This window comes from Anticarsia gemmatalis, chromosome 26 (assembly GCF_050436995.1).
Source record: "Anticarsia gemmatalis isolate Benzon Research Colony breed Stoneville strain chromosome 26, ilAntGemm2 primary, whole genome shotgun sequence".
Lineage (NCBI taxonomy): Eukaryota > Metazoa > Arthropoda > Insecta > Lepidoptera > Erebidae > Anticarsia > Anticarsia gemmatalis.
Genome location: NC_134770.1, coordinates 7,263,641 through 7,282,233, shown reverse-complemented (window position 1 = coordinate 7,282,233; position 18,593 = coordinate 7,263,641). Strand labels below are relative to the sequence as shown.

The window sequence follows — 18,593 nt, the reverse complement described above, 5'->3', positions numbered from 1 at the left end:
AAAAATTACTGAATTGAAAAAAATATATAACTTCATTATTACTTTTTTATCTCGTAGTAAGAGCAGAATACTATTAAACTCATATTTGCGGTGACAAATAACGACTATAATAATAAAACTATAATTAAATAACAATTAATTTATTTAAAAACCATAAACATGATAGATACTATTAATAAGGAAAAGCAGTGATAATCGAATGGTAAAGCATTCTTCTCTCCCGAAAGTGGACAGGATTTAAAACTTATGCAACACATTCTTAAACTATTACTAGTGTATAGGTGCCGCCAAACACCTTGAACAATTTCGCTACATCTTAGTGAACGATTTTTAGGTCAGTTTAGGTATAATAGATTTGCGCAAAGGCGAGGGCGTTTCAGCTTCGACCACCAGACTGGTATAACAGCCAACCAAGTGTCCTCTGCACTGGGTCTACATTCTGTTTACTTTCTAATACAGCAAATTAAGTTCAAGTTGTTTGGCGACGTCTATACCTACGTACTACACAGTCATATTAATATTCTCAATATTTTCTGTTAAAAAATTCTCGGAGATTGCCCGGAGTTAGGTAGTTGAGGTCGTAAACCTCCGTGCCTCGGAGAGAACGTAAGTCCTGACCTAGTCCCACAGGACTATGAGAGTAAAGGAATAGAGAGTATACCTGTGTATAGTGCACAAACTTAGCCACTTTAAACAAAGTCCTGCACAGTTGTCTGGTTTCAATGAAACTGGTCGCCGCAGCCGACAGCGGCCAGGACAACGTTTTTATTATCCTCAATATTATTCTCAATGCAAGGGATTGGATGTGCTATAAATAATATAATGTTCTGATTATTCCTACTTCCTAATTCGGTTTTGCCGACCATTGAAACCTCACTAATCATAAAAACCGTTATTTTCCTTAACACTCCCACTGCTCGATGAGGGTCTCCTCTTAGACGAGGGAGGGGATAGGCCTTGAGTCCACCACTATTCAGGGTAATAGTGGACGTACAGGTACGAAGCACTGAAGCAAAGCAACATAAAGCGATCGTTTTCTTGTCGATGCCAAGCGCCTAACCTAATTGTCTTAGCAAACTGTTCCAAGTTGCGCCTGTAAGAATATTCATAGTTTGTTGCACTATCGTAAAACGGGTTACCATATTTGAGTAGGCTCTCAAAAATATCTTATGAAGGTAAAACATTGTTTTACCCTCATGTCCTACCCACCCTACAACAATGTCATTAACATGATTAAAACTCAATTAAATTATATCTTTCTATTTTTCTTTCTCTATGTCAAAACCTATTTGTATATTTGCACGTTATTGTAAATGGCAAAATGTGTCTTGTACCTATTTTTATTTTTCTACCATGTCTTGTTACCACATTTTACGCAAATAAATAATTATTCTATTGTATTCTAAAAATGTTTCGTAGGGTTAACATTGTAAATGGCAAAACGCTGGATTATTTCAAAGACCTCTTCCTTGGGTATAACAGGTTTGCTGTTATGTATGTCACATAATATTAATAATATTAGGTCGCGGAAAAAGTCTTTTCGCATTACAGTATGTATGAACTTGTACCTTATCTATATATTATTGTATTGGTACCTTACGAGCTCACTGAAAGAAACCTAATGAACCGTGTACTCATTTGTGATTCTTGAAGTCAAAGATATTTTATTATAAGTTCATACGTACTATAATGCGAAAAGACTTTCCCTGACCTAATATTTATACATGTATCATAAGTAATATGTTTAATATAATCTTTTATCTACATTCAATGAATGGTATTTATTTGCGGGTTTTATCAGAGAGCGTACCTAACTGGGTTAATGGCATAATTGAAACCATATCTTCAGTTAAATATATTCATTATAACACAATACAATAACATATTGTTATAAATAATGGACCAAAACAGTCATGTTTTTACCGAACCATAAAGCATAACTTTTCATAGAAAAATCTAGAATTGACTTTTACAGTTGCCCGTATTTATGCAAGAAGGAACCACAAAGCAAATACGTACTTTTAAGATATCAAAATTTTGCAATAACATGTGCGGCTCTATCAGTTGCAGTTGGTTCTGTTCTGCATTTATAAACCCTATTTCTGAGGCGAGAATCGTGTAGTTTTTTTTTTGTATAAGGTTTTAGAACACTTTCATATTAGTATTCGCTAAAAATAGTGTGGTTCTATTTTGCATAAATACGGACAGTCTGATTATGACAATTTTTTCTAAACTATTTTATTATTTTCTTCTGTTTGCGATACAATCTAAATACCACTGAACGTTTTATTGCGTATAATCCATACTTCCATACTAATATTATAAATGCGAAAGTAACTCTGTCTGTCTGTCTGTCTGTCTGTCTGTCTGTCTGCTACTCAATCACGCCTAAACTACTGAACCAAATTGCATGAAATTTGGTATGGAGATATTTTGATACCCGAGAAAGGACATAGGCTACTTTTTACCCCGGGAAAATGACGCATTTCCCGGGAAAATTCAAGTGGCGAACTAAGTCGCGAATAGTCAATATTATAATGACATTGAAATAACAAAATTCCGTTGTCATGGCAACTGTTTTAATGGCGGATATGCCTTAGCGCGACTTCGTTATATTAAGAGATATAAATAATTTTGAGAATATTTTTCGTGAAAAAAAAACATATTTTATATCATCACGCTACGACCAATTGGAGCAGAGTAACAATAAAAAGTGTTACAAAAACGAGGAAAATTCTGACCCATTCTCTCTTATGTGACGCAAGCGAAGTTGCCCGGGTCAGCTAGTATAATAATAAAATACCTAGTTAGATAATTCAGCATACTTAGGAGTAATCAAAATAAATTCTGATTCACCAATCAGGTCACATAAAGAAGGAGTCTTTAATAAAATTACTTCCATGCTGGGGGGAGACCCGAGTTATATTTGTACGTTTGTTTATAAGTTTTATAATAGGTACATATTATTAAGTACGTTGTATGCACGTTTCAATGTGAAGTGTGAACTTGCGTTCAGTCCATCGCGGTCTTTCACACAACACGGGCGCGTGATTGAAGAAAACAATTGTTTAATTTTGGACTTTCTAAGCATAAGTAAGTATATTTTTTGTATTATATCTCTCAGTGTAGGTATATTTTACTAATCCACGCTAACCTTATTTTCAATTCCTTACTAATAAAATGTAGTGGTGAGTGAGAAAGTCTGTCCACTAAACATCTGAACCGATTTTGATGGAATTTAGCATAGAAATAATTGAAGAACTATATGTATTTCTCAACAAAAAATACTATAGAATAAAAATTAAATAAATATTTGAGGGGGCTCCTATACAACAGTTATGATTTCTTGTATGGAATCCTTCTTACGAAAAAAAAGGAATGGCCTTATTGAGTTCACTTTGAACTTATTTACACTTATTTGTTTTGCTTGTGTCTTTGTTCGTGTTTAATGAATGAGTAATGCTTGTTTATAAATAGAATAAATTATTGCATAGAGTTTTTAAATCCCTCAGTTTCCTGTTAGCCCGTTAATCTGTCGTGTGATTTCCTTTATAAATATAATAATAATAATAATAAGCCCGCAGGGCACCTCGAGGCGAGGTGACGGGGAGTAGCGACCCCGCGGTACCTGAGTGCTCCAGGGGGAAGACACCCTTCCTCATCTCCGGCTTGCCTTAGTTGGCTGGTCGGAGTGAAAACTGACGAGGAAGCGGTCCCCCGCCTCTGGCTTGCCTTCATTGGCCGTCCAGAGTGGAGTCGCAAGAGCAGAGCTCCCACTCTGTTCGGAGGACGGATGCTGAGCGTAAGTGGCTAGTGGGCCAGTGATGCCGGACCCTCAGGGAGCAAATGATCTGAGTTTAACGTCCAGCGAGGCCTCTCCGTCCTTCAGCCGCTCACGTCCCTGTTGCCCCCTTGTTGCATTTTCAGCGACTAGTTTAGGGGGCCCAGTTTGTGAGTTGGCAAGTCTCCGTCTGCCACTTTTACATGTTTTTAACATAGTTATCGGCAGGCGCCATAGTCCCTATAGATCACCAACACTCCAGTCCACAAGCAACCCATCCCAATAGCCCAAGTAGTTTTTTCCATTCGTTTTGCCATAGTTCCACACAGTCCGGCGATTGTCCTTGGGTGCACTTTATAGTGTAAACAGGGATAATCACCGGATTGTGACATCATACATTTTTGAAATATTAAAGCAGTCGAAAAGGGCCTCTACGTGTTGGCTTCGGCCCCACGCACGCCTACCAAAAATCCGGGACTCCATAGTCCCGAGATGAGGTACAGACTTTCATAAAAATAATAATAAAATACTTTATTCAGCCAAAAACTTAAAACTAGGTACAGAATGCTTTTAGATCACTATTTAGGCTATAACACATAGACATGTGAGACTGGTGTGCCTCTGACTCTCAAACTAGGCTATTGCCTGTGTTTTGAGTCTTCAGGGGTTCATCGGTCTGACCGTTTATAATATAATATAAAGTTATATTTGGATAACTAAGCATTGTATACAGTATATAAATCAATAATACAGTACAAACTAGAATAATATATTTTGTGTGTGTGTGTGTGTGTGTGTGTGTGTGTGTGTGTGTGTGTGTGTGTGTGTGTGTGTGTGTGTGTGTGTATGTTCGTGAGTGTGTGTTCATGTGAGTGTGCTCATGTGATTATATGTGCATGTAATGTGATGGTGCGATGTGTTTGTGTATTTGGGTGAGAGGGTACTGTGTGATGTTATGTGTAGTATTCGAAAGTGTGCCTGTGTATGTGTACCTATTTTAGTTTTATTTTATAAGAGTCTCGGTGGTTTCATAATCATGTTGTTGGAGCCAATCGCGTATTTTCTTCTTCGCTTGGAGCCTGGTCATTGGGTAAATGTTAAGCACTCTGTTAAGTTTATTGTACAGGTGGTCGCTTAAAAAGTATGATTGTTGTTTGGCCAAGGTTGTTCTACACTTTTTTATAGCACATACCCTGTCGTTCCTTCGTTTGCATTTATAAATTGTTGGGTCATATTTTATAGTGGCATGTTTTTGAAGAACGATTTGCAAAACAAACAGTTGTCTTACAGTGAGTACAGGCACGTCTTCATATAATTTGGCGGTTGGGTATCGGTAGGGCTTTTTGGTTATGACCTTGAGAACAGCCCTTTGTGCTCGTTCTAACTTTAGGAGATGACACTTAGCTGCACCACCCCAGACTGTATTACAGTAAAGTAACAAGGACTCGCATAGTGAGGTATAGGTCATTAATAGAAGTTTCATATCAGCTACGTGGCGCAGGTTTTTAAATACATATATGAGTTTTCTGATTCTGGCGGAAAGTGTGCTTATGTGCTGTATCCATCTCAATTGTTGGTCGATGATAACGCCTAAATATTTCACCTCGGTTACCCTCTCCACAGTCAAACAGGTACAGTCTGGTGTTGGTGTCGGACAATCACGGGCTTTTATAGTGAGAACGTTAGAGCGTAGAGTACTCGTAGATCTGAAGTTGAATGGTATGAATACTGTTTTTTGCAGGTTTATAGTTAGAAGATTTTTAGAGAGGCATGTTCTGACTTCGGTAAAACACGCTTCGGCATTTAACCGTGCAGTTTCCCAGTTCGAGCCCTCCACAATCAGGGCCGTGTCATCAGCATAAGTGAAAATTCTACAGTTTGCTAAATGCATATCATAGCATAGCATATCTAGTCATAGTTAACAAAACATTATTGTAGCACATACATACATACAAACATACATAAAATCACGCCTTATTTCCGATAGGTGTAAGCAGAGAAAAGAGGGCGATAGGTCTGTTAAAAAATAATAAGTACACTCAGAAAAATAAAAGCATGGATATGTGTATTATACCCCTATTAGTCTCAAGGCCTAATCCCTCCCTCATTACGGGAGGAGACCCTTGCCCAGCAGTGGGACATTAATGGGTTAAATTTATTATTTTATTTCGAGTGTATTATATCTGAGTGAAGCCACGGGCAATCACTAGCTAAAATATAAACGTGATTATCAATTGAAGTTGTGAGATATTTCATTTTATAGCCCATTTAATACGTGCACTAACACAAACAATATTTTATTCTGAGGAGAAGAAAGACTTCTTTATTTTGTAAGATAATGATGCATGATATAAAACGTTCTAATTTTTATGGGAGTCAAAATGGTGTATGGGAGATTGACGGCTTAGCGCAGTGGTTAAGGCAGTCGCCACGCTACTATTAAAGCGTCGGGAGGTCGTGCGTTCGATACCCACACGGAACAAATATTTGTGCGATCCACAAATAGTTGTTTCGTGTCTGGTTGTACTTTGTGTCCGTTGTTTGTGTATTTGTAGAAATCCCCGCGACACAAACACAATCCTTAGTGCGGGAGTTCATTTTTTAAAACATAAAACATACTAAATACTTTATGCATTTGAATTTAATAACAATACTCTAGCGTGATTCTCTACAGTCGGTACTGGCGTTCTTTGGTCTCTACCCTACCCCTATGGGAAAAAGGCGTAATATTATACATGGATATTATCATAAACTGTTCCATTTTTACATCGTGAGGAAACCTTGCATGCCTAAAATTTGTTTAATTCATTTATTGAGAGCATGCAAAGTCCCCAATCCGCACTTGGCCAGCGTGGTGGACTTAAGACCTAACCCCTCCCTCATTACGGGAGGAGACCCTTGTCCAGCAGTGGGACATTAAATTTATTTATTATTTTATTTCAGAAGTCATCATGCAGTTTTATTTTCTTCTGCTACTTCCCGTTTTAATCACGGCAAAGATTGAAGTGCAAGTCATTGCCACCGAAGATGACTCTCAGAGACAGATCCATGTATCTGGCAGCGACGTAACAGTCGTCGGCGACAACGAGATACAAACCTTCAACCTTTACGAGGGAAAGTTGAAAGAAGCTGTCAAAAATTACTACGGCAAAGAACCCGACGACATTTTCCTAAAAAGTCCCACTCCACCACTCGGCGATTTGTACAAAAAATACGGCTGGAAACCCGTTTCTAGGATTCTGAAACCAATTTCAGCTAAAATGTTAGGAGTTAAATACAAACCTTTGTTGGTTTTAACTAAGATATTTAACAATACAAGCTCCAATCCTATGATAATTAAAGAGTACGCGCGGCAGAATGTGGAGAACACAATCGCATCGACATGGAACACCAAAGAAGAATTGCTTACATCTTTGAACATATCTTACGGGTTCGACTTGATAGCCACATCAGTGTCAGGCACAGCAACGATTACATACACGTCTAACTGGGGCGAAAGCGTTATGAAATCAGAAATGGTTACCGTAGGCTCTGAAACTGCTCTCGAAATGACTTTACATCCAAATCAGAGCGCTATTGTGGAAATATTTGCGACTGTCGGTCGTATGGAAGTCCAGATAGATTATGAAGCATCACTAGATGGTTTTATAGCTGTGAATTATGAGAATATTTATAAAAATCATCATTTTTCAGCGTTAGATGTGAATTCGGTGCTGCTCGCAGGGGGTATGCAAAGATCTTTGTTGTCGTCTGAAGTCATTACACTTGGTTATTATTCAGAATCGGAGATAGTTTTCCGTGATCGTAATACTAATGATATTTTAAACTATTTTTAGTTAAGTCCACTAGCTTTATTCCGTGACTTCGTCCGAAAATATCCTCGTGCTAAAAAGTATAGCCTAAGCATTTGTGTCCCACATTGGTTGCAGAGTGATCATAATGATTTCTCAAAGTTACTTGTGTATTAGAAATAATTATGACTTGTTTCAACGGTGAAGGAAAACATCGTGATGAACCTTGGATGCCGAAGAATCCTTTCTGATGCAAGGTCCCCAACCCGCACTTGGCCAGCGTTGTGGACTTAAGGTCTAACCCCTCCCTCATTTCGGGAAGAGACTCCTTGTCCAACAGTGGGACAGTCATGGGGTAAATTTATTTCATTTTATATAATGTACGTTTAATGTAAAAATCCTCCTTTATCTAGTTGGGTAAATGAAACAACATTATAACAACACACTTGTTTTAAAAAATACAAAATAAATGTAAATTATTTTGAAAATTATTTTTAATAACTAAATACGTATTGTACAGCACGTTATAAATGTTATTATTAAATAAATTATACATTATTATTATAACTTAATAAATAAATAACTTGAACTTAAACGTTTATTTTTATTGAAACACATTTTTTCATTATAATCATTATTTTTTGTAATTACACAGACTAAAAATAATTTTAATTTGTTTCATTGAAATGGTTTAAATGACAGTGTGTTTTTGTGAAATGCTAATAAGTAATATTATAATAATTATTAGGAAGATTTATAATTAATTTACATGTTCTATTATTAATTTGTTTACTAATAAACATCGGATAAGCTTATGGCTAAGTAACCACAGTGACAGTCGTTTACAGTAGTCAGAAGCTTGAAAGTCTGACAACCAGTCTTACCGAAGGGTATCGTGTTATATCCCAGGTAACTGGGTTTTGTGGAGGTCAGATAGGCAGTCGCTCCATGTAAAATACTGGTACTCAGCTGCATCTGGTGAGACTGGAAGCCGATTCCAACATAGTTGGAAGAAAGGCTAGACTGATAATGAAGCTCTTGCGTATTACGTATCTCAGTTGACAACAAGTGTACGTCAATTTAATAGTCACGATTCAGTACATTGCTGCTTTTAACGTAACGTGTTAATCATTATAATATAAGAGAGAAAACAATGTACAGCATGGCTTTCAAATAGTTGACAACTGAGATACCTACACGATACGGGGCTATCATGTAGAGTGTCAAGAGAGTATGAGTTGTAGGTACAGTGTTTCTTCTTTTTCACTCATATACAGTTTCAAAATTGATTGAAATTGTCAACTGCATAACTAATTAAAGCTTACGAGATGTTTATTAGTAAAACAGTAGGATTACAATAATTACAAAGAAATATATTATAAAGAATTATTGCTGCAAAAATGTACTAGATATGGTTGCCATATTGAAATGCGAAATGTAAAATGGTAAAATTTAAATATTATGAACACATAACAGTGTTTAGTTAAAATTAGGATTCTACTTGTGATATATTATATTAGCTGTCACTTTATCTGTCAAATAGGTTATCTAATACTTATTCATAAGCTGTCAAACTGACGCTAAAAGATTTATTACCGAAATTGTAAATTTATAATTGAAGATATTAAAAAAAGGCTTATTGAGTACAAAAAGATAAGGTGAGCCATTTTTATATAAATGTTTTAATAATATTATTCTTAAACTATATACCAAAGGAAGCCATAATATAATCACATATAATATAAGGACGAACAGTGACTTAGAGTTATTTACAAACAAATTATAATCTAAAATATAATATATATTATTGTTGTATTGTGATATGTATATAATTTATTAATTACATTATAACTGAAGGGAATAAATGCTTTTGAATATAATTTTATCAAATGATAATACATAATAATATATGCAAGTATTATATCTCAAAAATATAGCCTTATTAAGGCTATATTTTTATAACACGAAAATAATATATTAAAGAAAATTTCTAAATCTGATCAGATCAGATCAGAAATGATCGTCAAATATGTTGCTAGGTTCAAGCACAGCTCAACCAATTTCTTTCGATTTTCTCACCAACCAATTTTCTCGTCTTTAGGACCCGAGAGACGTTTTTATGGAGAGAAAAGAAAAAAATGAAATGCAAAAAAATGGCGAATTAGAAAATGGATAACTAAAGTCCTCATTAACATTTTTTGACTGTTTAGGAAAAGCTGGTTGCTTGACACGGCAAGAAACTTAACACTCAGCTCGCTTACCGGTGACTATGAATGCCTATATTTTTATATATTACTAGCTGACCCGCGCAACTTCGCTTGCGTCACATAAGAAAATCATAATTTTCCCCGTGTTTAGATCATTTTTCACTGGTACTCTGCTCCTATTGGTCGTAGCGTGATGATATATAGCCTATAGCCTACCTCGATAAGCCTTCCTCACTGAAAGAATTTTTCAAATCAGACCAGTAGTTCCTGAGATTAGCGCGTTCAAACAAACAAACTCTTCAGCTTTATAATATTAGTATAGATTCATCTAGATAAAATCTAATTGGACTTGTAACATTGGTATACAAGTTGTTATGTCAAATATCTGCTTATATTAACCTTTTTTCATTGACCATTTATTATCAGATGAGATAACGATCTAGATGACAACAGATAGCGTTGAAAGGTCACTAGATTTAAATTTTGGACATTCAGTTATACAAATTTTAGGAATCTTAATAGAATAAACGCAAAGGTGACTGACTGACTGACATACCCCATGTTTCGGAGTACATTTAGCGGTAGTTTATCTATTCAATAGCGCTTAAAGTCATATAAAAAACACGCTATTGAATAGATAAACTACCGCTAAATGTACTCAGAAACCGGGGGATAGCGTTCTATCAACGCACAGCCCGAACCACTGGAAGGTTGGGCTGAAATTTGGCGTGCAGGTAGATGTTATGACGTAGGCATCCGTTAAGAAGGGATTTTGATCAGTTCTACCTCCAAGGGGATAAATTTGGGATGAAAGTTTGTATAAATATTCTGTCATAAGTCACGAACCACGCGGACGAAGTTGCGGGCAAAAGCTAGCATATTATTATAACCGTTTAGTAGTATTTGAGCTGAGCGTCTCCTTGCTTTGAAGGGCACTTAAGGAGTCGGCAAAGGTCTTCGGACGGCTTGAACAGCTTTGACACTAGGTTAACTATTAATTGCCAATTTGAACAAACTTTTTAATATGTTCTTTAGATTTTTAGGGTTCCGTACCCTTAGGGTAAAACGGTTTTTTTTATTCAGTCTGTTTTAAATATTTACCTGCTGTAATCATAAAAAAACATAAAATCTTCTGATAATATCTTAGATATAAAAGATAGAAAATAATATTTCGCATACCAACTTTATTACTGTCATATTGCACTAAATAGGCAACGCTTTTAGTAATATAAATATTTGTTAAAAATGCGATATTATTTGGTTTGAATTACATTATTATATTTCTACCGATATTCGTCCTCTACAAATGAGGTTCTCATATAATTTTTGCATACTTTAAATTAATAGTTCATTTATTATAATGAAGTATGTTTGACATTATTATAATTGGCAGAACAACCAATTATTATTGTATAAATTTATATATAATTCTTGATTTTTTTTATAATTTTATGTAAAACCGGCCATTTTGCTACTGATTGCTTGTATTTCGTATATTATATTTTTGAGATATAATCTTGCATATTATTATATAATGAGGAAACTAATAAAGATGTTTTAAATTAATATGATACTCTATATATTTATATATGTACTGAATTATATGAGCAAAGCATCCATATATATCCTGTATGACAAGATGTATGGATGTGAATGAAGCAAGGGAAGTTTGTAAGGATCGTACCAAGTGGTGTTATCTGGTCTCTGCCTATCCTTATGAAAAGAAGGTATATTTTATGTATGTATGTATGAATGAATTATAGTAACTATTAATTTGTTTAAATGGGTTAATATTTCTGTATAATAATATAAATGGTGAAATATTTAAATATTCAGTAAATTGAGAAAAATCCTATTGTTTTATTAAATAAATAAAAGATTACATTATTATTATTAGTTATGAACTATAATATACAAGTTAAATACAAAATAATTACAAATTAAAATGGTCCTATACAACTTAATATTAATTATAAATACTGAAACTAATTGCCTTCGAAGTTTATTATAAAATTGATTATTATCTAGAAAGGTGTAAGGCTGGATTTCTTTCTACGCTGACGTCGGTCGTACGAATAAACATATAGCTTATACGCTTATAAACATATGCTTCTCACCCCCGGTTTCTGAGGTATATTCAGCGGTAGTTTATCTATTCAATAGCGTTTAAACTCATATAAAAAAAACGCCGTTGAATAGATAAACTACCGCTAAATGTACCTCAGAAACCGATGGCTAGCAGTGTTTCTTAACTTGTGGATCACGGACCTCTAGGAAGAGTAAGAGACTTGCTAGTGTTTAGGGGGGCCGCGATACTTACAAATTTAACAAGTAATGAGTTTTTTAGTCAACCTAAGGATACATACTAGCAAGTAAACGCTAATTTCTTTAGTATCAAAGGTCTTTTTTCTTTTCGTTATTTGAAAGTCTTTGAAATTGTACTTTTCTTCCTATAAGTGTACTGGAAAAGATTAAGAAACTCCGCTTTATGTGATACTGTACAAGTGGCGTTGACGAGCACACGTTTCTGTGTCCGACCGACACTCGGCCGACGTCAGCGTAAGAGGAAATGAAGCCTAAGCAAGTAGTGTTTTCCTATTTATTTCTATTGACAATTATATAAAATTCAGCTGTAGTAAGTGTAGAATTATATAAAAATGCGATTATTTAGACTGGTTATTATTTTGAAGAGATATCGACTAGTGTGCTCTATTATTGATTATATTGGGTAGTGTATAAATAAATAGTTGTTTTATTGAAATTTATCATTATGTAGGTGTATTAACTGTAATTGTTATATGAATTTGAGTACTGTAGATGCTTGATTTATTCAGTGTTTGATTCGAATTGAAAGCAATTAGGTCTATAAATTAGCATTTTGCCACAATTTAGTCAAATGTTATGAGAGTTGAATTCAGCGTTGCCAGTTCTTTAGATTTTTCGTCCTTCACAGGGCACCCTGGGTCCAAAAAGGGCACCTAATCCCTAAATAGGGTAAGTTAGGTGCCTTTTTGGCAAAATTCTTCTTTGACAAACTTTGTCAATAATAAAAATTCAAGAATCAAAATTTTAAGCAATTTTCTGGTTCCCTACAATTTATTACACTTTCAAAACAAGATTCCCAATTTAATTTCACAAAAAAAATCCTTTTTCAAAAACGCTGGCAACAGACTAAAAATAAAATTACAAAAACACGTTATTATATACACACATTCAGTGAGGTCACGTATGATGATACTGTAGATGCGCTAGGGGGTGTTCGTAGAGGGGGTAGAGGGGTTGCGGCGCGTGGGTCGGCATCGCGTGGGGTTGCGGCGCGTGCGCCGGCGCGTCGCTGTCGTCGTCCGTTGACGAGTCCAGCTGCTTGTCTCCTGTGCCGCCACTGGAAAGAAAGAAAGTTAAATTAGAATAGGTATCGTAATTATGTCCTTTTTTATTGGAAGATACCCCCCAAAGATAGACTTCTATAGAAATAGGAGTCGAAAATTATCCGCGATAACAACCAACATTGCTCGTTGACAGGTCAGACGTAAGACAGACTTAACGTGGTTTCCTCTACTAAATCTATCAAAAATTCTTGATAAAAACTTATGAGTAATTTTTTTAGCTCGATTCGAGACTCGCACCCGAGACCTCTGCGTCGCAATCGCCCTACCGTCCGCGCTACATAGGCAATCTCAAAATCATCCTCTTAAAGACAATCCTTATAAATTGTAATGGAGCTTTTCACATGAAAGAGTCTAACCTCTAATCAAAAAAGCATGAAAAATCTTTGAAAGCATTCACATTTTTTAATAAAAAATAATTATTATCTATAAACAATATAGACTGGCAACACCCAAAAAAAATCGTTACGGTGGTCTTGCCACATAAAAAAACAGATTCAAGGTGCATCCTTTTAGAAATTCCCATATATTCAAGCTTAATGCAATGAGGGGTAAACACAGTGTGACGTAATATGTAATGACAGAATGAAACTCGATCGCTCGCTTTTTGTCTCGATAGAAAAAACTCGTGGAGGTTTTTACAAGTTTGTTTTATACGGTAGTTGAAGTAGTGTTCAATACACTACTTCAACTACCGTATGAAGGATGTTACAATTAATATGAAAATTGAGAAACTTTCCGGGAGGTATGTGTGTTTTAGAAATAATTATCACTTGTTTCAACGGTGAAGGAAAACTTCTTAACCCTTTGACCGCCACGGTCGGCTATACTCGACATATCAGAACGTGCTTACGACGCTTTCGTCGTGAGCAAACCTTGCATAGGTAAAAGATGTTTAACGTATTTCTTCAGGGTAAAAGTCTCCAATACGCAGTTGGCCAGCGTGGTAGACTCAAGGTACTAGTACCTCCCTCAATCCCCACACCCAGCAGTAAGACAAGGATAGTAAAAAAAAGGGAATATTTCTAAAATTATACAAGCATAGGATGTATGGATGTGAATGAGGCAAGAGAAATTTGTAAGGATAGTACCAAGTGACGTTCTTTGAACTCTATCTACCCTTAAGGGAGAAAGGCATGATATTGTATGTATTTTTATATTGAAAAGAGTGGTCGTGAGTTTCTTGCTAGCTCTTCTCATAAGGCTCTATTTCGTTTCCGAGCTAGTGGTAGATTCAGTAATTATAGCGACTATCATAAGTGTCAATATTATACCGCTAGATGAATAAATGATTTGATATGTACAAACATATGATAAAAGTAATGGTTTAAGACCGTCATTGGTGAAAACGTGGCGATAATTTATCCATCAGCATGTTATGGCACACGTGTCATCATTGTATTATAGGATTAGATAATGATGTATAATACACCCACATTTTAGCCACGTGTGTTGTTTAGTCCCATGTAATAGGGGGCGGAATTGCCATAATGATTTCACGTTGCGCGGTAGTTAAAGGTAAAAATACACTACAAGAACAGTGAAACCCTCCTCCCTCTTTTTTGGGATCGAGTCTGATTAGCACAAAATAATCCTTAATACTTAGGACAAACATTGTAAAAACGCATTTTTTTTCAATAATTTCTATGCATAATATATCAAATGTTGCAAATACAAAAACGTTACCTTTACTTTATGATATTGAAAATGGCTAAAAAATTCCACAATATCCTACTAATATTATAAATGCGAAAGTTTGTAAGAATACTACTAGACGGATTTTAATGAAATTTAGTACATTGATATCTTATAACCTATTTGAAAATATAGGCTACTTTGCCGCTACATGCAGACGAAATCGCGGGTAAAGGCTAGTAAATCATAAATGGTCTATAATATTGTTCAATATACCATATTCTGCCAATTTATTAATCTTATAAGGCCTGTTTAAACAAGTAAAACATGTTGCTCCACCCGCCTACTTGTACATAAATATATCACAATAGTTACTGTAGCCCTACCGGGAATAGAACGCGGAACCGTCTGTTTGGCAGCCGAACAGTATGCCGTTTGTCTATAAAGGTCGTAAGTTATAATAATAGACATGTGTTTTGGTTATGTTTAAGACTTTGTCGTAATTATGTCCAGTTTAACGATGCTTTTGCTAAGATACCCTCTTATCATAAACACACTATAAACCTATTTTAGTTAAAAAAATACTAAAATATGTTTTCTCTTTTTCATTTCGCTAAGGAGTGACAGAAAGAAAACTCTTTTTAAGCCTTTCATAACTTCATATATATTTATGAATAAGTATTACTGTATTGTACTAACTGACCCGCGCAACTTCGCTTGCGTCTGATGAGAGAGAATGGATCATAATTTTCCCCGTTTTTGTATCATTTTTACTGGTTCTCTGCTCCTATTGGTCGTAGCGTGATGTTATATAGCCTATAGCCTATCCAACAGTAAAATATTTTTTCAATTCGTACCAGTAGTTCCTGAGATTAGCGCGCTCAACCAAACAAACTCTACAATTTTATAATATTAGTATAGAAGTATTGATTACCAAACTACATTGTAAATGACCTTATATGGCCGATATTCGGCCACAGCGGCCAATTTGATTGAAACTAACCAACTGTGCAGTATTCTTAAAAAGTGGTGTAATCTCCCGACAGTACCAATAATATAATTGTTAAGCACCACATACAATTTACATAAAAACAATTAAATTATTCTTTTAAAGCAACTTATTAAAATCACAAAAAATAGTCAAAAACAAAATTTGCGCGCCAAAACAAAAGTCCTTTGTCCACCGCCACAGATTAAAAAGATTGTTTTTTTTTTCAAAGTCGGCAAAGATCCAGGTCTCCTGTCCATTCAGCCGAGAGCTTCCACTTGATCAAATACGAACAGGATTTAACGTATTAGAACCTTTTTGTTTGAAATATTGAGAAAAAAAAAACATTTTTGTTTGTTGAAATATAATACTTTTGTTGTGTAATAGATAATATTTTCTTACAGATTCGGTTGTTTTCGGTTAAGTTTGAAGAAGTAGCGGAAAGATTTCGTTGTCTAGTTTCATAAGGGACACAGTCCCTTTTTTGTTTTTCAGTTCATTTAATTTAAAGGCATATTGTTTTTATATTGGGTAGTAGTACTTCTTGGTAGTAGCTGTAGATAATTTAATGATATAAATGGAATAATATTTGCATTTCATGGATTTACATGAAGAAATTTATAAAATATCGTCTACATTATGTTTTCGTTTTAATGACTTCACGTCTGATTTCCCTGAGACTAGAAAAGGGTATGTTATCATTTTATAATAATTATGTACGAGGTGTATGAAATCCCACTCATTTTCAGACATAATAGGGACACTAGAAATTACGCCTTTATCGCGAACCCAAACGCAAATTACGATTCCGTTTCAAATCAACTCTATTATAACTACACAATGTAACTCTTAGCATAAATTAAACTTAGTACTTTACACAATCTAAAAATACTAATATTATGAAACCTTTACAAGCAGCTGAAACACTCAAAATAAGTACAGTAAGAAAAAAACAACAATAATTTCAACAACAAAAGTCCCAAGTGCGTGCCTGTTCGCTTTTAGTCCGCAGATGTGCCGGTGTCAGGTTACATATAGTCGTCTCGCTCGCACATATATCGTTGTCTCACTTCACTACCAATATAGATACCCTGTCTACCCACAGCTGGGCAAAGTAAATGAAATTTGTCGGTTATAGTAAAGTGGTAATGAGATACTAGTAGTTGAAACTATAACTATAGTTTTCCTGCTTTAGGCTTATAACCCCGGTTTCTGAGTACATTTAGCGGTAGTTTATCTATTCAATAGCGTTTTTTTATATGAGTTTAAACGCTATTGAATAGATAAACTACCGCTGTACCTCAGAAACCGGGGGTAAGTCCTTCATAATAATATGTCCCTATGTTACTAAAACTTAAAACTTTTCTAAGTTATGTATGTATTAGAAATAATTATCACTTGCTTTAACGGTGAAGGAAAACATCGTGATTAAACCTTGCATGCCTAAAATTTGTTTATGACATTTATTGAGGGCAAATTCCCCAACCCGCACTTGGCTAGCGTGGTGGACTCTAGGCCTGATTCCTCTCTTGTTTGGGAGGAGACCCTTGCCCAGCAGTGGGACGGCAATGGGCTAGAATAAAAATATATTACTAAAAATATATATGTTACTGTAAAAGCCCGAACGGTGGTAAATCCTAAGATTTTCCGGTATAACCTAAGATTTACCAACTGGCAATGGTAAAAGTCCGAATAATTATTTTATTTCGAACTTTTACCTATATTCACTTGATGATATCGAGATGTCGCCGGAGCCCCGCTTCGCGGGGCTCCTCCTTCTGGGTGGTTAAAAAAAAATAACCACGAAGGCTAAGGTGGGAGCTTCGCTTCGCTCGCTCGCCTTAGCCTTCTAACCTAACCTACCCATGTCGCTATGCCCAAAACTCCTTCTTTATAACAATGTCACAGTATATAATTACACCGTGAAATAGTTATAAACATAGTTATGAGGGAGGATTTCTTTATATATCGTAACATAGTTTTTAAACTCTGGCTTGTTCGGACTTTTACCATTGAGAGTTGGTAAATCTTAGGTTTTACCGGAAAATCTTAGGATTTACCACAGTTCGGGCTTTTACAGTAACATATATACCGGCGGTCCTGTATGACAAGATACATGGATGTGAATGAGGCAAGGGAAGTTTGTAAGGATCGTAGTGGCGTTCTTTGGTCTCTGCCTACCCCTAGGCGAAAAAGGCGTGGTATCATGTATGCTACTAAATTATCACGTGGCCCCGAATATGGTAAATGAAGATATAAAGTAAGAAAAGTAGTAGTGGTAGTAGTAAAAAGGTTTTGAAATTGGTTCAGTAGTTTCAGAGATTATAACATACAAACAAACAGAGAAGTTAGGCTTAAAAATCTGTGTTTAATATCTGGTTTTACATTTTGTAAACAACTAGTTATGAGATACATCGGACGGTTGACTAATCTTCGAGTTGCATACTCATGCATATATGATTATATAGATATTTCAATTTTGCTATGAAGACAGGCTGAGACCAAAAAACCTGCGATGGCTAAAACTTATTTTTCCGTCAATAAATCTTGTTTATATGGAAGACTTACTGACTTGAAGACTTACATAGTCACACGCACACCTTTTTCCATAGGGGTAAAGAGAACACCACTTGGTACGATCCTTACAAACTTCCCTTGTCTTATTCAAATCTGAACATCTACATCGAAATTTTAATAATTATGTCTCATTTGGGAATCAAGGTCTCATAATCTGCAATCGTACCGTTCCGGTGACAGAAGCATCAAAATAATGCCTTGAAATTACATTATTACAACAATCCCAAT

The 18,593-nt window shown here is 35.3% G+C and overlaps 2 protein-coding genes across 3 annotated transcripts in view; one reads left to right on the top strand and one right to left on the bottom strand.

The window, feature by feature from the left end:
* Window positions 1–2,887: 2,887 nt before the first annotated feature.
* Window positions 2,888–7,933, top strand: LOC142984313 (U-megalopygitoxin(8)-Mo12-like). 2 transcript variants are annotated; one of them, XM_076131831.1, is made up of 2 exons: window positions 2,888–3,093; window positions 6,725–7,933. In XM_076131831.1, exons 1-2 carry the CDS (start codon window positions 2,901–2,903, stop codon window positions 7,615–7,617), a joined length of 1,086 nt encoding a protein of 361 aa, XP_075987946.1. In that variant the 5' UTR covers window positions 2,888–2,900; the 3' UTR covers window positions 7,618–7,933. The 2 variants fall into 2 exon arrangements, with proteins under 2 accessions (XP_075987946.1, XP_075987947.1); XM_076131832.1 differs by lacking the exon at window positions 2,888–3,093 and adding an exon at window positions 4,177–4,278.
* An 85-nt stretch (window positions 7,934–8,018) lies between these two features.
* The window catches only part of LOC142984316 (homeobox protein six1-like), a 34,142-nt gene continuing 23,567 nt past the window's right edge, over window positions 8,019–18,593 (bottom strand). Inside the window, exon 7 of the mRNA XM_076131837.1 lies at window positions 8,019–13,161. Coding sequence (XP_075987952.1) covers window positions 13,002–13,161 — 160 coding nt within the window. The 3' untranslated portion in view covers window positions 8,019–13,001. The remainder of the gene's footprint in view (window positions 13,162–18,593) is intronic.